The 22,529-nt window shown below is 44.3% G+C and overlaps 1 protein-coding gene across 1 annotated transcript in view; it reads right to left on the reverse strand.

Annotated features, from left to right (window-relative positions):
* The window catches only part of LOC119646905 (basic-leucine zipper transcription factor A-like), a 33,397-nt gene that overhangs the window by 6,298 nt on the left and 4,570 nt on the right, over positions 1-22,529 (reverse strand). Inside the window, exon 2 of the mRNA XM_038047573.1 lies at positions 10,539-11,945. Coding sequence (XP_037903501.1) covers positions 10,539-11,930 — 1,392 coding nt within the window. The 5' untranslated portion in view covers positions 11,931-11,945. The remainder of the gene's footprint in view (positions 1-10,538; positions 11,946-22,529) is intronic.

Consider the following 22,529-nt stretch of genomic DNA (forward strand, 5'->3'; position numbering starts at 1 on the left):
GGAAAATTCGTCTGGAACGTCGGCGGGACTCACTAAGGCAGGACATTGCTAGACTGATTCAGATCAGCACTGGCAATGCCAGCCGACGGGTGAGAAATAAAATGCAGAGGGTTTAGCGGAACTATGCCATCCCCTGTGAGACACCCGTTGTTGAAATTCTGGACACACTAAAAAGAAACTTTCTGTCATATGCAGTCGGTTACGACGGTATGGCGAAAGTTATTCCAGATGTGTCCAGAATGCAACATGCGCGAGGAACCAGCGGAGCTTTTTCAGATCTCTCAACGAATCCCAACAGAGCGCCCAGACAATACAGTTCTCGGTGACGGAAAGAGTATTGGGGTGGACTTTGAGGATTACCTGCCCATCATGCTGAGTGGATCACCGCCGAAGGCACCCGCCATGCCAATACACCTGGCATGAATTTTGCGGATGTTACCGAAGAGGAAGTTCGACGAGCCATAAACATCTCGAAGAACTGGAGGGGCCCAGGTCTGGATCGGGTGCAGAATTTCTGGTATAAGAAATTTACCAGCGTACACAGTCGGTTGGCAAGCAGTATAAATGAGGTCATGAGTCGGCCGGAGGAATTTCCACCTTTCCTCACTGCGGGGATTACCTACCTTATCCCTAAGAAGGACACGGTGCAGGACCCCGCAGACACAAGACCGATCACTTGCTTACCAACCCTCTATAAATTTATCACGTCCATTATTAGTGGAAGGATCAATGCACACCTCGAGACCAACAACATTCTGTCCGAGGAGCAGAAGGGCTGCCGAGTTGGGTCAAGGGGTTGCAAAGAGCAACTCATTATCGACTCGGTAGTTGTAGGACAAGCAACTAGAGGCCAGAGAAACCTCTTCAGTTGCTATATCGATTATGCTAAGGCTTTCGACAGCGTTCCGCACACCTGGCTAATCGACATCCTACATCTGTATCGCCCTGATCCGAAACTAATAAAGTTTTTGGCGACAGTCATGGAAGGATGGCATACCACCTTATCAGTGCGTACATCTGAGGGTGCTAATACCTCAGAGCCCATCCGTATACGGAGGGGCATCTTCCAAGGGGATTCGTTGAGTCCCCTTTGGTTTTGTATGGCACTGAACCCCCTTTCATGGCTACTGAATAATGCTAGAGGGCATGGTTTTGCAATAAAGTATGGCCTACGTGCTAAGTGCGAACTGACACACTTGATGTACTTAGATGACATCAAGCTGTATGCTGGTACTGACAACCATCTTAGAAGTCTGTTGTGAATAATAGACATGTTCAGCCGTGATATTCGGATGGAGTTTGGATTAGACAAGTGTCGAATCCGAAGCCGGACTTAGGACCCCCTTCATTCTCAAAACGAATGTCGAATCCAAGCCATCCGCAAAGGTCATCACGAGCCACATGCCGGACATAGCATTGGTGACCTCCACGTCGAAGCTATGACCGAGCCAGACTTCTACAAGTACCTAGGAATTCTGCAAGGAACCCATGCTCGAGTTGGTGACCTGAAAGAAGCTCTGCTGTCCGAATTCCTGCGACGTGTAAAGCTGGTGCTGAAATCGCATCTCTCGGGGAAGAATAAAATAAGCGCATTGAATCCCTTCACTGGCTTATGCATTTGGAATATTGCCGTGGACGAAGACCGATCTGGAAAACGTCCAGCGGCGGATGCGGACAACTATGTCCAAATTCCGAATGCATCACCCAAAGTCTGCCGTGGAGAGGATGAACCTGCCTCGTGACATCGGACATCGTGTTTGACGTGGCGGCACAACATCATCACCAAGTCGTCTCGCTGCGCGCTTATTTTTATAGCAAAGAGCAGGCGAGTCCCTTACATGCGGCTATCCGTAAAGCAGAATGTAGGCTGACTCCACTTAACTTGAAGGATCCATCTTTCAATCCTCTGAGTGGGGTGAAGTCGGACCAGGAGCGGATCGATGAATGGACGTCGAAGGCAATGCACGGTAAACACGTGAATTGTCTTTGGTAGCCATTTGTCGATTTGCATCTGTCCAACAGATGGCTGTGTGCTGCGGAGCTCTTTGCTGAGACGGAGGGGTTCATGTGTGCCGTTCAGGATGGCGTGGTCGCCGCCCGAGCTTATAAAAAGCTCATCATGAAAGAACGGGTGGAGAACGACCAGTGCAGAATTTGTGGTTCGGCGTTAGAGACGTTGGACCATCTCATTTCTGGCTGTATTGTTATGGCACCGGTGCAATACACAATCAGGCATAATGCTGTATGTAAGGTTATCCATCAAAACCTTGCATATAAGCATGGGCTGATCACGGGAACATGTCCGGTTTACCGATATGAGCCGCAAGCAGTACTTGATAGTTCTGCTTGCAGTATGTATTGGGACCGGCAAGTTCTGACTGATCGCCATACCGCACACAATAAGCCTGACGTACTGTTAGTTGACAAGGCGGGTCGCTCCGCGTATATTATTGATGTTGCTATCCCCCATAATAGCAACATTGGACGGAAATATGTGGAGGAGAAGGTGAACTATGAGCCATTGGCTCGGGAAATCAAAGAAACTTGGCGTCTCGAGCGGGTGGTCGTAGTTCCCGTAATATTGTCAGCTACAGGTATTGTACCTAAATCCCTGACGGCTTCCCTTGATGTCCTGGGACTTTCGCACAGTCTGGTTCAAACCATGCAGAAGTACACCATTCTGCATACGTGCTCGATGTTGCGGGGAGTACTCGACGGATTCTCCCACTGACCTACCACCGGCCACCACCACCAGTGCCCCTTTTAGTTTTTAAAGTAGGTAGGATCGTCCGAGCCTAAATGCTTGACACTTAGTGCTAGTATTAGGTAAAATCCGGCATCTGCCGAGATTGTGATAACTCGGAAAAATTAATTAAATTAAAAACAAATTTAAATTTTTTAAATCAAGAAAAAATCATTTTTAAAGAAGTTAAAATAAAAGTTTTTAATTTGTAATTTGTGTAGACACCTCTTGACAGGTCCAAAGGGTTTTCAGCGTCTTTAATTTCATGTGGACATAATCCTCTGAGCCATTGTGCTGTGGTGACTCTTCAGTCGGGCTCAACATTTACTAACTGAGCACTCAAATCTTCTTCTTCTTCTTTTGTAAAAGTAGGTATTACGGAAATACCAGGGACCACCCGAGAACATCTCACCGTTGCGCCGAAACATCTCACAGTTGGACTGAAACGGGTCCAGCAGATGAATGTTAGGAGGGCCTCGTTAATGAGTCCCATAGGAAGACAGGATTTTTTTTGTAGGGTGTCGACAAAATGTTTTTAAACTTAAATTTCAGGGGAAGGGGATCTTTGTTTCTATGTACCGCATCCAAATGAACCTTCTGTCGAGTTGTACACCGTGATCACGTCATCTGCGGTGTGTGATTTTTGCTTGAGAATGAAACTCGTTTTCTACTTCCTTAGATTGCATTTCAACTTTGTAGGAATATCTTTGTGTCTCATCTACGATCTACGTTTCGTTAAATACGATTTTTACCGTTTATGATAACAGCCAGGGAGTAGGCGGGATTCTACGTATTAATAAGGCCAAAATCAAACTAACCAAACCAAAATGTGGGTGTGTAATATCTGTTTCCTTTAAGAGCATTGCTTATTTCTGATAGATTCCGGTAAACCTGGTCTATTATGCAGTGCTGGCTTTTAAATCCAAATTGATGGTTTGGTATCAGGTTGCTGCCTGGTAGGTTTGGCAATAGTCTCTGAAGTAGGAGTTTTTCGAATACTTTTGATATGGTGGAAGAACGCTCTTGAGTCCGTACAAATCCATTCGAGGGTAATCCTTTCCAGGTTTTGGAGTCATTGTCACAGCTACGTTTTTTAACACTTTGAGAAATATTAGATTCTCAGAATAACGAGTATATCCAAAATATAGCACAATGGTTTGAGGGTTTTTACTGGCAGCGGTTTCAACTTTAAATAAGAGACCAAATTATACCGTGGAATTCTTTTAATAATATGAGTAATCGATGGCGCTACAATTCAATTAGGATCTGTGCCTCGAAGGGTGCTAGCAAACTTCATTTTCGTTTTCTTTTGACGTAATTTTTGAGGACCTTACGGGCCCGTTTTATGGCATTTTAAGTTTCTTGTATTCCTAGCGAATATTTTCCTTAAGGGCTTCAAGAGTTTGAAGCTTGTTGAGGCAAAACCTATAACCTCAAAAAACCCCGTGGAAAGAAGTTTGGAATGTTTAAATCTGGGGATCTAGCCACAAAAATCGGTTGAGGCTCGAGCAGTGTACGCCATTGAAACGTCCTGTTGGCTAATGCCAATTGCGTGGCATGCCATCTGGTCGATGTTCTGGGCTTCTATTCGACATCTTGGCCAACAGCAGCGATATTCTTATCTTGTGTTGTCCCAGTCTCTTCAAGGCGAGTGGCTAAACACCGCATTGTTTGTCCAGTTGGTATCGGACGGCCGCAGTGCCTCAGTAGTGGGCAACTTGACTACTTTGGCATCTAGTTCTACAAAAGATCTTAGTGGAGTGGAAATGAGAACCATACCGGATTCTTTTCGCAAGAGTTCAACATTTGGAAGGTCACTATCGAGGGCAACATTCAGGCAGTCAGAATTCATCGCAGGACTCGGAAAAGAATTTGGATAGTCCCTGGATTGGGATGATTATTGCTGATGTGAAAGGCGAGCGTAGAAGGTAGGAAACTGCAACAGCGTTCCTTTGTCTGGGCGAACGCAAAAATAACAGGCTCTAATAGGGAGCATTAATTTGTCTAACATTGGGGCGGTGCAGGAGAAAAACCGCCCAAGCAACCTGTGGTAAAGTCAAACGGGGAAATGGATTAGGGACAGAATAATTGAACCCCTTGGTACCCAAGAAGAGAAAATCATTTAGGTTGAAGAAAGTTGAGCTGGCGAAAGTTGCGGGAACTTTTTCGATGATGGCCCTAACTTTGAAAAATGAGAGTTCGTAAGCCCGGCAAAAAACGGCAAAAAGCGGCAAAAGGATAAAAAGAATATTCGTCCAGAAATAATCATCATTTCCAAGAAAGCAGACGTACCTTACATCGGTATTGACATTCCTGGGCGGCAGGGTCAGTCGTATCAGGCTTACGCAGAATGGGGCTTGATGTTCGAGCTAAACAAATCCTTTGGATTTTCACTTGCTCTAGACACAAACCAGGTTTAAAAAGGTGTTAGTTGAACAAGCAGAAAAAAAGCTGGAAAGCAAGAGGTATTAATCGAGCTAGACAAGGTTACCTCAAGAGAGGATATCTGTTCTGCGTTAAGGGAACAATCCAACCTTAGCGAAAGAGAAGATAGCGCTATAAAGAGGATGAAGAAGGGGTATGGAGGCACACAGAACGCTATTATTAGCTTAACGGTTATACTCGAGGTTATACTGATTACCTTGGGCAAGGCAAGAATAGGTTGGGTCGTGTGTTGACTCAGGGAGCCAGTACCACTAAAGAGATGTTTCGGAAACTTCAATTTCGTTCTCGTTGCAGCAGCATGCCGCGTGCAGAAAGTGCGGAAAAGAGGGGCACCTTATGTACTGGAGATCTACGAAGCATGCTGTGAAAGGGCAAAAGGGTGTGGACAGCCGGCATATAGGAGGGAGCTGAATTGTAGGGCTAAATGAGGTTGATGTAAATCAATCTCAACCATTAGCTCAAGTAGTAGCTCAAGACTTGCTCCCGCAAATCAGTCGAATATGGACTTTCAGTAGTGGTACGTGGGTGAAAGACTTATCTGGAAACGCGGCAATGTGGGAATGCAGACGGCAAGCCATTTAAAAAAACAGTCATATTATCGGGAGCCGGCTTTGCAAGGGCAGAAATTAACGGCGTCCTTATCTACAGTTGTTATGCTCCTCCTAGTGCAACACTTACGTAATATGAGAAGATGTTAGATAGTTTGGTTTGGACGCTAGAGACAAAATGCCCAAATTTATTGCTGGCGATTCCAACGTGTGGGCCTTGGACTAGGGAAGTCGATTGACGAACACCAGGAGCCAAATCTGGCTCAAAAACTTCGTGGAACTAGACATCGTTGGATGCGTGCCCACAGTTCGAGGTAGAGGGCTAGACCTGATTGTCGATTTGACTTACCTCAGTACCTCGTTGGCTAGAGGGATCGTCTCGCGCCACTAAACCCACAGTGACCACCAGACTATCTTTTTTGACATCAGAAACGGAAGAGGCGACAATCGAATGAGCAACATAAGTGAGAAAACCAGGATAGTTGGTTGGTCTACTGGAGCTTTCGAGGAAGAGACAATCCCGGTGGCTTTAGAAGGAGGAGGTAACGACTCGAAGGAAACGGCGCTGGAAAAAGCGAGTCAGCTATGTCAGCGAGTAAATGAAGTATGCAAATCTATAATGCCGGGACGGGCGTTCCACCACAGTAGGAAGCCAAACTACTGGTGGGAACAAGAAATCTCATTGTTGAGGTCATCGTGTCTGCAAGGGTGGAGCCAGAAAATCGGCAGTCGGAGAAAAAATACTGTTATCTTCGAAGTAGCCTTAAGAAGGTTATATGGAAAAGTAAGCGGAATTGCTACAAACAGTTACGCTTGGACCATTGGGGCGCTGCTACAAGGTTGTAATGAATAATATTCGTTGACAAAAATCACCCTAAATGACGTGCGGTGACTCTTCTTCAAAATAATAGCAATCCTTTCGCCATAACAGAAAGAAAGTGGAGATCAACCAACAGTTCCCATAATTCCAAGGGTGACCGAGGAGGAACTACGTGAGGCCTGTGAAAGAATTGGGGATAACAAGGTTCTGGGATTGGACGGGATTCCGAAGGGAAGGAGTGTTTCCGGCCAGTAGAAAAGGTAGAGGTTGGTTCTGGTACTGACGTCTCAAAAACCACGTGGCGCACATTCTGCATTCTATCTCTCTTTTAAACACTATGGGGAAGATGTTGGAGAGGGTGATATAGTAGCGGGTGGTCTATCGGAGCGTCAGTGTCGCTTTCGGAGAGCGCGGTGGTGACGCTGGATATTAGAAATGCTTTTAACTTAGCTAATTGGGGTTGGGTTAAACGCACCTTGGCTACACTGCGTGTTCTTGGTTACTTAGCTTGGTTAATTGAGAGTTACTTTCGGAGGGACTTTATTGGTAGGAGGTGGACGACCGGCCGAAAGAATATGTGTGTGGAGTGGACACAGTACCCGGTGAGGCAGTGTGTGTCATCGCGGGGATGATTCCCTTGGATTTTCTAGCGAATGAGGTCCACTGCCTCTACCAGCGAAGGAGGGCGAATATGGACGAAGTGAGTGCACGCTTCCTAAAATCCTCTAGGAAAGAGCTATATAGGAGATGGCAGCAATGGGTGGATAATTCTTAAAATAGCCGCTGATCTCGAGTATTGAGAGATGGGTTGAGCGAAGGCACCGAAAATTGAATTACTACCTAACACTGTCCCGGAGGCACCGCTACACCTGAGGACCCAGAGAATGTTATGTTTCGTTGCATGAGATTCGTGATTGAAAGAGGGAGGTTAAACGACGACCTCAATGCAGTTATAGGACCCATAATCTCGTGGAGCAGTTGCTGGGGTCGGAAACAATTGGAGTGCAATAAACGCAACAGTGACTGCAATATAGGAAAGTTACTGAAATTGGATCGAGCCCAAAAAGTGCGACGAACGCATGGCTTGCTTGTGCTGGGGAAAACAGGAGCCTTCCTTGTGAAGTAATACTCCACGGTGATCCAGGAATAGGGAATATGGGTGGAGAAGTAAGGGCGGTTTTAACGGATGAGAATCTCACACACTGCTGTAACCTGACAGGTTTGAACCACGATATTCCGTTGTGATAACTATTAAGTCATCCGGAGCCTTTTTAGGATGGACTTTTTTCTAATGAGACGTTCAACTTTTTTCAAGGATATTGGCAGGTAACTCAGCACAGTGAATACTCAGTGCACTCAGAAGTAGAAAGCCTAGCTCAAGCCGCTGGGACTCCTAATCCTCCGTTGAGTTCCCTTCCCATTTGGGGAAACGTATGAAGTTGCCATTGCGAAAAGAACACTTTTCCGGGAAGCTATCGGATCAGAAAATGAAGCCGAAAATGAGGAGTGGTCGGATAGCAAACCTTCTCAATTTTTTGAGTAGTTGTTTTTTCGAAATATTGAGTGTCTGGGAAAGAGTTCATTGTCACTCCGGAGCACGAAAATAAGAGTTGAGACGAGCTTCACCACCGGAAATATCTTGTGTAGAAATGTAGAAGATAAGGTCATTCGTATGTTAGACGATGTGGGTGGGACTTGGATGTGGTGTTGGCTTGGGAATGTCTGTGGTGAACAGAGAGAAAAAAGCTGCAGAAAGGAGTGGACCTTGAGGAATTTCAGGCATGTATAGGAAGGAGAAAGTTGTTGTTGGACATTGACTAAGGATTTCGGCCCATCTAGAAAACTTAGTATTAGATTTCAGGGGTTTGGGTAGAAAGTTCGAAAGCGAGTCCTTATTGTCTTGCGGAGTCGAAAGCTATTCTCAGATCTAGCAGACAGGCTATGGTGAGTGTCCTTCGATTGATTGCATGAATGAAGACAAGAAGTGCGTGCTCAACCGAGTGTTTAGTGCAGTTGGCGAATTAAAACTCGTGGAAAGTTATCGGAGTCACAGTGTTCGCCAGTGAAGGATTTAGTGGTCCACACGAAAATATGGAGGAAGATAGGATTGCCATAGGCCTGCAAATATCGGGGTTAAGCACGCTAACGTAGTTTTTAGGAGTCATGTGACCACTCTTCCAATCAGTAGGGAAGCGGGCATTAAGGAGGCAGTTGCTGATGATTGAGTAGAGCGTGGTGCAGATGACGCGAGTGCATTTTTTTAGGACTACAGAAGGTAGTTTGCCTAACTAGTCTGACTGATTACTTCTTTTTCGAGGCCGTAATGGTACTTGAACTGGCAAAGGGGATGGAAGGAACATTTTCAACTTGGTTTTGGTTTGGGGATTGGTTTTGGGAATACGAGGTTGTGGAAAAGGTTTTACCTAGACTGAGGATACTAAGAAGTTGGTACGGATGGGAAGTTGTTCTATAGATTCACTGCCAACTTTTTCGAAGCATAGGTCGCGAATATGAAGGATACAGTAATGAGTTTCACGGAAGTGGTTGGTAATGATGATCGTCTGTTCGGGAGTGGAGATGTTTTGTGGTAGGATTGAGGTTTGTTTGCCCAGATGAGAACAAATTTGCCTGATTTTCTTGGAAGTTTCGGGGTTCATTTCAATGTCGAAAAGGCGTTTGTGAAGGCGGTAGGGGTACTTCTTCTTCTTCTTCTGTCCCGTTCACAAGCGGGGTCGGCTCGGGTAGGGGTACATAGGGTTACAATTTTTTCGCGGATTCATCTCTCAAAGAAAAGGATTACTCCGTGGGTGAGAGGGAGAGGACTGCCTAGAGTATCTATTTCAAAGTGGTATGCACCTTAGGGTTCGTTTATGTTTGCGAAATTAGGTTGTTCTAGTTAAGGGAACGAAAGGGGATCAGTTTGTAGATTTTATCCACGCCTAACATACATATAAAAAATAGAAACAGTTTAGTTGCTTTTCCTCTAGGATCTAATGCACTTTTCGGACATCTTTTTTGCCCTTCTTAAGTTCACTGGTGTTTGCTTGGGTGTCTTAGGGCATTCACCCGAACGTCAAACCTGGTCAGATTTCATGCAGCCGTAGGAAAGCTGGCAGTTGGTTACTGCGTGACCCACTCGTTTGCAGTTTTTACAATGCAAAACGTCCTTGTTCCGAACCTTTTTGAAACGCACCAAAGTGTGGACTGTTTTGATGTCGGTAATGTGTTACTTTTTGAACGAGGAGTTAAATGCGACCAGCTAGATATTTAGCTGGACCATTATGGATGGTCTACGTTCGGTTTGTGGTGAATGGCTTAACGTTGATGACAAAGGATGTTCCCTGACCCTTTAGATCCTCAGTGATTTTAAGACGGGAGAAGGAAGAGTCAAGATCTCTGAGAATGATATGAAACTGATATTGGTTCTGCTCCCGTTTTTCATCGCGAAAAAACTTCAGAATTGTCAAGCCATAAGCTTTTTTGAAAAGGACTCTTTTTGAAGATTTTGCTGCTGAGCCTGATTTGTGGAGTTCTTGGTTTATCTGTTTTGTGGAATTTTGTTTTGTGGTTTACTACTTTTCGAGATAATTACGGGGGAGTGTTTATTGACGAAGATTGACGTGGGGTTCAGAAAGTTGTTCAGCTCTGGAGTTTTGTTGTTGTCAGTCGACTGGTTGATCTGTGGTCAAATTTTCTGGCTGAGATAGTCTCATATAGTTTTTTACCTTTAGAAGGAACTAACCTTGAACCTTAGTGGGAATGATTCACATATTTTCCACAGGGATTAATGTGTTTCTTAAGATTTTGGAAAACTAAGTGGCTGTCAAGTCATTGCAGACACTCATAAATCTTAAAACAAAATTCGATAAAAAAAATTTGACAAATAGAAAGAAAATTGAACCTTCGAAAATTAGATACTTTTAAAACTTCCCTTGCCTTAGGATTAATTAAATTATATCTGCGTAAACCGCTACAAACTCACCTGTTGAAATTGTTGCTGCATTGCAATCAACTGCTTAATAGTATCATAAACTCCAGCAGATGATTTGACACCATTTTGAGCCTTTTCCGGTGTTTCTTGAACTGCATTTAGTCCTTCTGTCTGTGCAGCATTCTGCAATGGTTTCACGAACATGCTCCTAGGGAATGAGCCAGCTGGCCGCGGAAGAACAACCTCTTTTTGACCTGTAAATATCCCGCTGTGCTTGGGCTTCATTGTAGATGTTGTGGTGGTTGTTGATGATGTTGAAGTGCTGGAGGCGGTCTTGGAAGGTTCCTTGCCTACGACTGGCCTCACCGTAGATGATGGTTTGCCAACGAAGAGAGTTGGTTTTCTATTGGTGAATGCTTCGATTGATTCATCCTTCTGTGGCTGAGGGAATATTTTCATTTGAGTGTTTCCACTTCGTTTTCGATCCCAGTTGATCCAGGTATCGTCTTCGTATTCAGGACCGGTCTCTTCTTCAGCGTATGTTGCTTTGTTTTGATTGTGATGACCGCTTTTCGGAGAAGCTTGTTGATCCCAGTGTGATGGTTGATGTTTGTGTTGATTGTTTTGTAGCGATTGGGATTTTTGTCGATGCGCCAGGAATTTCAATTGTCGTTCATTTTCATCCTCAACATCAGAGTATTTTTCATATTTTTCTGGTTCCATTTGGGAGAACTTCTTTGCACTGAAAGATTCTGTTTGCTCCGGAACATATTCATATTCCGATGATGCATAATCTGCGTATTCATCTTCATACATTGGTGCCGTTCGGTCGTTTTGATAGTCCTGGTGCGGTTTAGGCTCATTTTGCTCAATAGCCATTTGTTCCTGCTGTTGTTGCTGTTCCTGCGCATTGATTTGTTTATTGTACGCAATAAGATTTCTTAGAAAGTTATTTGTCAATTCATCCTGTTGTCCGCCATCTCCTTCATACCAGCCTTCTTGTGCCACGGGATATAGCTCTCTTTGCCTTTCTCGTTCATCTTCTTGAAGGATTTCCTCATGAAGGTCATCCATGGGGTTAGTGCCTACCTCTCGATCATCGTAGTAACTATAGCTAGGTGCATGTGCATAGTAGTATGAGGACGGTTTGTATTCGCCATGGTATATGGGCATCCCGTAGTATTCTTGTCTAGGATAATAGTAGTAGGGATTGTCGTCGGGGTAGGTTTCATGATAGGTGGGCACTGCATAGGCCGGTCTCTGATCGTAGTAGTATTTCGGGGGAGTATTGTAGTAAGATGGATTTGCAACTAGCGAAGCGGGAACGGGCATCTGCACATTGTTGGATGCTCGATGATATCTTTTTGTTCCGAAGACTGGATACGATTGGGAGCTGGTTGGCGTAGCAAAGTAGATAACTAGCGCTGCGAGGAAGAACAGCATTGTGCTGGTTTTGATCTGTAAGAATGGAAAGAAAAGATATTTGCTGAACAATTATGAAGTTTTCTGTATATCCTGGAACGGTAACATTGGAGTCGAAAGGACATTTGGAACACATATTGGGGGCATTTAAAGGTTTATAGGTATATTCTGAGGGAAAGCATCAGAGTTTTATGACGGAGGTTTCGTCAATAACATGTTTTTCAAATTGCCAAACTGTCTGGTAGTCATGTCACCATCTCTCAACATTTGTACTCCTTCAATCCAGTAACTATGTCCTTTTTATTTATGATGGATTTCCATTTTAGCTGTTAATTACTTCATCGGTCTGAACGACGAATTACGCTGGGTGCAGGACAAATACTTGTGGATTTGTAGATTAGTAGAGGGAAGGAGCTGCGGGTTGTTCATTAAGGAAGAGTGTATTCGAGAAGAATGGTTAGATTGACGAAACAGTGCAGATACCATGAAATCCATTGGCACCAGCCTTGAGATTGAAATTATGATGAACTCTCTCTGGAAAGGGATAAAGGGCAAGACAGTAGAAGACAAGGAACCGCCAGTTCCTAGGCAGTATTGGATAAAAATTAGTTGCAATTATAGATTAATGAATAAATTGTTATTGATGATTAATGAATAGTTTAAGTCAATTGATTTACTATTTGTTTAATATAATCCTTAATAGCCCTCGAACGATTTACTCTTAGCCACGGGGAGGGATCATCTAATTTTAATCGTAAAAAGTGAATTTGCGATGGTACTTTAATCGCGAATTTTTAATCGTTATTCATTATTAAGTAATTCTTCAAACAAATCACAAGTTAAACGATTGATTGATTAAAGATTAACGATTAATGATTGCTGCTGAACATGAGTCATCAATCGATTAATCTGGAGTTGAAGGGAGCGCATAGAATGACTACATAGACTACATTTCTTTCCAGGCTTCAGTCGACAGATCGGGGGCGTTTCGATCATTGGACTAAGTTGGCTAGGAAGCAATGCCAGCTAATTAATGGTGAACTTAAATTGAAAATTGTTTTTGAAAAGTTACAATATAGCGAGATTGCATAAAGTGAGAGTTGAAAAGATAAATTTTGTGAATGAAATTCAAAAGGTGGGTAATAAGCGACGACTTAGGCTTGTGGAGATATGCAAGTGTATGGAGAAATGTTAGATTCAGTCAGGTGGGATGATCCAAATCAAACAATTCCTGATAAAATTTATATTGAAGAACAGACCATGAGAGATGGCTTGGCGCTTCAAGTTCGAATCCTGTTTTGCGCCATGGATATACTAGGTGTACTCCTAATTAATTTCCCTTTTTTTTTGTGAATAAAACACATAATTTCAAGGGAACCGTAATAGTTATTTTATTCGAAATATTTTCCATCGGTTTCTACACATTTTCCCATCTTTCTGGTAATTTGTGAATACCACGATAGTAGAATCGCCTATCTTTGGAGGTGAACCACTCAGTGAGCCATTTCCGAAAATTTTCGTAGGAGTCGAAGGGCTTCTAAGAAAGTGCGTGGCCAAACGAGGCAAAAATGTGGTAATCCGATGGGGCCAGGTCTGGTAAGTAAGCCGCATGGTTAAGCACCTCCCACTTGAGTTTTTCCAGCGTGTCGCAAACGACTTTCGACTTATGCGAAGGTGCAATGTCGTGGAGCTAAATCACCTTCGTCTGTCTTTCTAGATATTCTGGTCGGTTCTCCGCAATCGCTCGGATTAAATCTTTCATTTGTTGTTTGTAGCGAACGGCGTTCACAGTTTCACTAGGTTTCAGCAGCTCAAAGTAGATCAAACCGGTCTGGTCCCCACACACACAGCATGACCTTCCGACCGTAACGATTTGGTCGCGCCGTCGATGTCGATGCTTACCTGGACTCACCCACCATTTGTTACGTTTAGGGTTCCCCAAGACAATCCACTTTTCGTCGCCCGTAACAATACGATGAAGAAAAGACTTTCTTGTGTACCGTTGAAGCAGCATTTCACACGTCACTTTTCGGTTCTCCATTTGTCTCTCAGTTCATGCGGCACCCACTTTCTACACTTCTGAATTTTTCCCATGGGTCGCGGACGTTTCGAAATTGCTTGCTGTTGAATTCCCGACGTATCTGCAAGCTGTCATTGCGTATACGTGTTGTTTTCATCCAATAATGCTTGCAATTCGGCGTCATCAAACGATTTTCGCTTGCCAGAGCGTGTGGCGTCGTTTAGGTCGAAATCTCCATTTTTGAATTGTCGAAACCACGTTTCATATGTTCGAAGTTTTAATGCACGATCGCCATAAACTTCCACAAGTGCACAGTGGTTCTCGGACACTTTTTTTCCTTGATTGAACATGAAAAACAATGCATGGCGCATATGCTCGAAATTCGGTACGAACGCCGACATTTTTGACGCGCAATAAAAACTTGCTGGAAGAACTTTTTGGGGAAACGTCAATGCAGTTTAGACACTCGACAATAACTAAACAAAATGACAGGTGTGTGTGACCAACAGCGACACCAAGTATAGAAAGCCATCTATCGAAAAAAAGGGAAATTAATTAGCAGTACATCAGGTGAATGATTGTTTGAGTGTTGGACCTATTACTGCAGGCCAATAATTTACAAACCGTTAAGTATGATGATAATGAAATAAAAGGGTCTGTTTCATTGAAAATGGTCATACAGGTGTAAAACGAGAGACTTATACTCCATAAAGAGACAAGTTTTCCTGGAAAAGAATATATATGGCCGATAAGGCAAGAAATTACTCGGAAGAAATGAAAATTCGGAATGATTAGGTTCAGAAGAATGTAAGGAAGCACGAATATAGAGGGAAGCTGTGGAAGAAAAAATGGGTTCAAGGTATGGCAAATTGCAACTATGACGCTCCAGTCCGTAGACTTAAATAATATATCCCAGCTTCTGGCGAACCAAAAGATTTCAGCTACTTCATAACGGAAAACATTTTCAATATTAGTCGGTGATCTCTTCTGAAAATGAATGGGGTGCACCATCAACTAGATGGCGGACACAGGATCACTTATTGGGATTGGAGAAGACGATCGATTGCCAAAAACAAAAGCCCCAGGGCTGGATGCCGTGCCATATGGGCCTTAGGATCTTCTTATAAATTAGCAGCTTGTTTTCGTTGGTCAGCTGGGAGTTCCTCCCCAATAGTTAGTAAATCTGTCTGCATCTGGTATTTAGTTCGTGCTTCTTTCTTAGGATGTGTCTTTTCGAGCAGAGCTTAGTATCGAGTGTCATATCTAAATATTTGACCTCACTCGCCAGTGGCACATTTTCTCCATTTATGATGGCTTTTGCTGGATTCTCTTTTTAAAGTGTCGTGTGAAACAAAACCTTATTAGAATCGATTCGATGCCTGTATGTCCGCATGTCTGTCACACCCGATTTATTCGGAAATAGAAATGTTTGCTTATTTTGGGTAATGAATATGAAGGAATATTTTGGGTTTTTAGCCATATATGAAAGGAAAAATGTGCGTAGAAAATTTCTCGGATAAGATGGACACAAAACTTTTATACCCGAAGCACCAGCTTCCGGGGCGGACAGTATCTATCTAGATCTAGATCTTTACAACTTTGTTAAACAGTTTCATCTTGAATTTTCTGTTCTTCGTGGTGTCCGATATTATCTTTAACGAAGGTTGCAGTTGCATGTTGCATGATATGAGCAATTGCAAGCAAAAATGATTTCCTGCCGTAGCGTTGAGCAGCATTTCACAAGTGACTTTCCGATATTCCATTTGACATTCAGTCGAATTATAGGAGACCTATTTACTGAGCTTATTGATGTTCCCCATCGCTCGTAAACGTCTGTTGACTGTTTCTTGAGTCACATTTAATTTTTTTGCCAATTGCTGTTGAGTTTGAGTTGGATGTCCACCCTCCTGCAATTGCTCGCCATCTTACTTTTGTGGTCTACCAGAGCGTTTTGTGCCTTTCCCCTTAAAATCTCCATTTTTGAATTTTCGAAATCTCGTCTCACATGTTTCACCGTAGGTCTCTGCCAGGAAACGATGACTTTTAGGATCTTTTTTCTTTTGACGGAAAAAAGAAGTAATACGTGCCGCAAATGTCTTTTTTCTGGTACAAAACTGGGCATGATCACAGAACGATAAAACAAAGACATACAGTTTTACAGCATGCAACTTTTGTATGATTGTCGCCTGCTGTCAGACGAACGAAATGACGTATGTATAGGAGCTTCACTGGATCCGGTTATTTAATCGGATTTAGTTTTGGAATTAACATAAAAAGGAATTTAATATTAGCAACTCCGTTACAACTCAAAATACAATAAGGTATGCAATAACGATGCCAGCTGGTTGGCTGCTCTATTTCGACTGTTATGTTGCTCTAACCAAATAAGCGCCCCTGGTGGTGAGAGTTTTTGACACCAGAAGTGAGGTGCGCTTGAGTCGCTACAATATTCACTCCAGTGATATGCTGCGGACGCGGTTTAAATGGGCTCAAGATAGCAGGTGACTGGTGTGCTGGGTCAAGTGTTCTGCAACTGCATTCGCACTGTCTCTGCTTGAGCTAGGATCAGAGATTTGACCTAACTCGGTGATGAAGAACTCAGTTCGGTGACTGATGTAGCTGCCCTCGAGACGAATGAGGGCGTTTTCTTCGTAGGTCGAAACTTAGCCACAGGTTGAAGGGGTGCATGTGCCTGTTCTGTTCGATGGGAAATCGTGGGAGGTCTTTCCACTAGAGTTTCTAGTTGATGCAGTTGCGATAGCACCAGAAAATCCGTATCCGAAGTTCGTGATGTGCTGGGCCTTAGTTCGAAAGGCCGTGTTGTTGGCTAACTGTATTCCGACTGCGACATCGGGTTGTCCACGTCGTTTTCCAGGATGGCTGGTTTCAGCCATTCGGTGGAAATATTTACCTGCGCCGGTTAAGATCCTTGAACAGTATATGCGAAATGCGGTGGATGACGCAGTGAGGTCCTGTCAATGGCTTTTCCAACGATCTTTTTACGGCATCCATCCTAACAAAGACGTGTGTGCAGGACTTTAATTCACGTCAAACATTGTTGGTAGAGAAATATAGTCTACCCGTAAGAGTCGTCAGCTAACACGTTCGCTTCTCCTCTGACGTGAACGATGTTGGTTGAAAATTCTGAGGTTGAAACCTTCCGCTGGAAAAATGCTATTAGAAGCCATCTGTTGTCGCTTTGTTGTTCCAAGCCAAGTTGGATGCGTCTGTTATCAATGTAACTGGTGCATTCGGTTGGAAGTGCACGAACAATGTGGCGTTTGCTAGGCTGTTTGTGCAATTGTTAAAGGCCCGGACTGTGGTCGTTGTTTACGTAAGGGGGGTTCTGTCCCCTTTTTTCTCGTTCCTAACTAGGTCGTTCAATGGTGCTTGAAGCGTAGCGCGGTTGGGAATAAAAGTCTATAAAAATTAAGGACTCCCAGAAATCGTCTGAGTTCTTTGGTAGTGGTTGGACATTTGTACTTCTGGATTGCCTCAACACGGGACCATGGTGGTAAAATTCCACGTTCGTTAATCGTATGGCCCAGGACCTCGCTTTCGCTCTTTGAAATAATTAAAACTTGCTTTTTTTCTATTCACTTCTGTTATTTATTGGTCTTGCGAATACCGATATTTCGGGAACCACTTGTTCCCTTCATCAGTCAGACTGAAGGCCAAATGCATGGGGATGTTGATTTCATTAGTCCGATTGATGAACAAGTGGTTCCTGAAATGCGACCAGAATATCGTCAACGTAGCAAACATAGAAATCCAGCCCCCGCAGCACTTTGTCCATAGAGCGTTGAAAAGTCTGGGCGGCGTTCTGTAGGCCGAACGTCATTTCGGTGAACTCGTAAATGCCAAATGTTGTTGTCGCGGTGGTTTTGAAGATGTCCGCTTTGGTGATTGGTATTTGGTGGAACCCTCTGTGAAGGTCGATCTTGGAGAAAACGCGTTTTCTGTTTAGTCCGGCGATGATATCGTGGATGTGCCGGATTTGATATCGATCCAGGACTGCTACCGTGTTCAGGGGACGTTGATTTCTGATGTCGATCATAAATTACTAAAATTGACCACTGGACGCCGCCGACGAAAAACTTCTACAAGAATTCCTTGCGCAGGCCAGGGCTGACTGTGATCACTTGCTGGCCGTATTTGTTAATACACGATCCGTTGGCGTTCGTGGTAGCATGATAACTGATACATCCGCGCCCCTATCTATTAAAAACTTCAGTCCGGTATTTTCGCTAAGGATATGGGGGCGATTTTCTTTGGCGGTGGTTCCATCCGCCGAATCTACAAGCGCCGTAACTAGTTTTCGACTTACGGTGGAAGAGAGCTGGAATAAAAGTCCCAACGTTTTTTTGGAACTCCCGGCTGGTATCGATACGGCTTTGGATTCGGTTTGTAGTCATTCGATCGAGGCGGCTGCGAATTTCTGGCAACTCCTTTTGGAAATTTTCTTGCCTGGAGACCACGAGGAGGAAGATGGAATCACCGAGGATACTTGCAGTGGCTTTCGGACCTCTAAGATCCTGCCGGCCATTTTCGACAGCCGTGACAAATCCGTAGCTTCTGAAATGCTGAGGACGGCCTGGGCGCTAGTTTGTAGGCGTTGTAGCCACAGTGATTTAAGGACCTCATCGGTAACTTTGTTGCCCGCTTTTGTCTTCATCCCGCGGACAAACTGTGATGGTTTTTGATTTCCGCAGTAATAAACCTGTTTTTGATTGTTCGATATCTGCCAGTGAGTGGCGATGAATCAATGATGTCGGCCACTTGGCCAAGAATGTTCGGATCTAATTCGCCTACTACTTTGTCGAACTGGGCGTCGTCCTTTGTCACCCGGTGTGTGCGCAATTTCGCTTCCGCACACGCAAACCACAGAGCTGGCCACACCTTCCTAAACGAGGGTGGCCGAAAAGCAGTCAGGCTGTTGATTTCACCCTTCTGCTGGCCACTTGGAGAGCTGCGGGTGTCATCGAACTTCTCTTCTATTATGTTGAATTGCGCCGTGGGCATGCAGCACCAGTAAGGCTGACGCGGAGAATTCGTGTCGAATTGCGCATGAACTACGCAGATGATGCGTTTGATTGGCGTTATTTCCCTCATTCGGGTCAATAAAAGGACTTGGCTTTGGAATTAACATAAAAAGGAATACTATTTAATATTCGCGACTCCGAGACTACTTCAAACACAATAAAGTATGCAATAACGTCGCCAGCTGGTTGGCTGTTCCATTTCGACTGTTATTTTGCTAACCGAACAAGTGCCCCAGGTAGTGAGAGCTTTTGACATCTGAAGTGAGGTGCACTTGAGTTGCTTCATATGTGTCAAATGAATAGTGTAGCGACATGGTAATGACATGACAGCACCAACATGGCAACGCCTTTCAACAGCTGATATGCTCAACAAAGTAACGTCACTATATGGATCGGCAAGGATATAAATTCGGCGCCATCTGACTCTTTTACACACTCTTTCTCTCGACCTTCTCGGTGTTTGTTGAATAAATGGGTAGAACCTAAAAACGTACTTTTTTATGTTTCTACATTGGTGACCCCGACGACTAGAGTTAAAATAAAAAGTGCAGTGATCTTAAATTTCTATACGTTTAATCGACACCAAGCGCGAGTTTCAAAATGGCCACCGAATCCAAATCGCCAGAGACGCCGAAAACATCCCTTCAGAGTGATTTCCTGCCGCCGAGAGCTAATCGACCAGCAAGCGTATTCGTGCGCGCGGCACGCATACAAAAATTTCCGTCATTTTATCGACCCGACCCGGCATTTTGGTTTGAGCAGGTAGAGGCTGCGGACGAAACAAGATTTAAGTACGTGATACAATTTGCCGAGCCGGAAATCCTTCCGCATGTGATCTCGATAGCACGCAATCCTCCGGCAACAAATAAGTACGAAGCCGTGAAGGAGAGGATACTGGCAGCATTTGCAGAGTCCGCCGAATCCAAGCTGCGACGACTTTTCCAAGGGAAGAATTTGGAAAGAAAGAGACCATCGCATTACCTGCAGGACTTGCGAAACACTGGCGGAGAGCAGGTAACTGACGCCATGCTAAGATCGTTGCTACTTGAGCAATTGCCCGAAAATATTCGAATGGTGTTAGCGATTTCTAACAAAGCAGACGTCGATAAATTGGCGAAAATGGTGGATTTAATGATCGAGATGCAACAACTGCCTTGCATTTCCACCGTTCAGAAGGCATCCACGGAAAATGATGTCTTGGAGCAAATATTGAGCCGAATTGACCGACTGGAAATCACGACACGCAACCGGTCCCGATCCAAACAACGGAGCACCAGAAGGCAAAGATCAGGTTCACGGAATCGAGGGTTTTGCTTCTTTCATCAACGGTTTGGGAAACAAGCGCGTAATTGCCGACCGCCATGTAAGTGGCAAAATAATTCCGCGACTTCGGAAAACTAAATTCGTCGTCCCGAATTTCAGCGGTCGAGGACGACCCCTCTCACAGTAAACCCAGCCGATTATTAGTACTCGATCGGAAAAGCGGCATGCATTTACTGGTGGATACCGGTGCTGATATTTCAGTTTTGCCTAAAGACAAAAATCAGCACACGCCAATGCAATTTCAGCTTTATGCCGCCAACAATACGCCGATCAAAACATATGGACATCGCATCATAACGCTCGACCTCGGCTTACGACGACCGTTTACCTGGAGGTTCGTTTTAGCGGATGTTCGACAACCAATAATCGGTGTCGATTTGCTGCACCATTATGGCTTATTAGTGGACCTACGCAGGAGGAAGATAATCGACGAAAAGACCAACTTATCCTGCATCGCAAAGCTTACCGGCACCATAACTTGTGGTATGACAACACTGAAGTCTAGCGAAAGTTATCATGACATTCTGAGAGATTTTGTCGACATCACAATTCCATCTGACGGAGCGAAAGTGATGGCTCATGATATCTACCACCATATCCTGACTAAAGAACCGCCTGTTTTTGACCGACCCAGACGATTAACGCCCGAAAAACTGCGCGAAGCAAAGGCCGAATTTGACTACATGCTACAACAGGAAGTTTGCCAACCATCGAGTAGCCCATGGGCGAGCCCGTTACACTTGGTACGGAAGAAAAAGGGACAATGGAGACCATGTGGAGATTATCGGCGTTTGAACGCTATCACCGTCGCAGATAAGTACCTCATCGCTCACATTAGAGACTTTGCGCACAAAATGAGTGGATGCAAGGTATTTTCCACGATTGATCTGACGAGAGCATACCACCAGATTCCTGTAGCACCCGAGGACATTCCCAAAACAGCTGCCATTACTCCTTTTGGGCTTTTTGAGTTCCGAGTAATGACGTTCGATCTACGTAATGCCGCACAAACTTTCCAGCGGTACATTGATCATGCACTCCGCGTGAATACGGATTATCCATCAATGTCGATAAATGCAGCTTCGGAACATCTTCTGCCGAATATTTTGGATATTTGGTGAGCGAAAATGGCATCAAGCCCCTTCCAGGACGTGTGGAAACCATTTTGAATTTCGGAAAACCGTCAACAATTGCCGATTTGCGACGATTTCTAGGAGCTGTTAATTTCTATAGAAAATCGTTGCAGAATGCAGCCGAAATTCAAGCACCTCTCCACGAGTATCTCATTGGTGCAAGAAAACGGGATAAACGCAAAATCGAATGGAATCCACGAGCAGATGTCTCATTTGAAAAGTGCAAACAGCAAATTGCCAACGCTGCGTTACTACGACATCCCATTGAGAATGCACCATTGGCCATCAAATCAGACGCATCGGACACGGCTATGGGAGCAGTTCTCGAACAGTGGAACAACGATGTTTGGGAACCGCTCGGGTTCTTTTCGAAGAAGTTACACAACGTAGGTACAGCACTTACGATCGAGAACTCCAAGCAATCTACAGTGCAGTCAAGTTTTTTCGCTACATGGTCGAAGGTCGTCCGTTATTAATCAAAACCGATCATAAGCCGATAACGTTTGCCTTTCAACAGAAAGCCGATAAAGCTAGTCCACGGCAATTAAGGCAACTGGACTATATCGGCCAATTCTCGACCAATATCATATACGTCACTGGCGAGGAAAACGTTACAGCAGACGCCTTGTCCCGAATTAGTGCTGTTACATTGCCGGTTGCCATAACGCCCGAAGAATTAGCTACAGCGCAACGAAACGATGAGGAACTCCAACATCCACTGCGTTCTGAAACGACCTTGGATTTGAAAAAGTTGCGAGTTGACGACAAGGATACAATGTTGTACTGCGACGTGTCAACTTCCCAAATACGGCCGTATATCTCAATACTTCTCAGGAGGAGAATATTTGAGATTACTCACCGACTATTTCATCCAAGGGGACGCGTCACGAAGAAGCTGATTTGCCGAAAATATGTCTGGCCTAATATGTCCAAGGACATTCTCGAGTGGGCACGAACATGTCTAGCGTGTCAACGAAGTATTATAAGATTGGACGACATGCAAAACCATCGCATGGCCAAATCGATATGCCGGACACGAGATTCAGTCACGTACATATCGATATTGTCGGACCGCTAACGCAATCACAAGGTCACTCGTATG

This window comes from Hermetia illucens, chromosome 1, assembly GCF_905115235.1.
Source record: "Hermetia illucens chromosome 1, iHerIll2.2.curated.20191125, whole genome shotgun sequence".
In the NCBI taxonomy this organism is placed as follows: domain Eukaryota; kingdom Metazoa; phylum Arthropoda; class Insecta; order Diptera; family Stratiomyidae; genus Hermetia; species Hermetia illucens.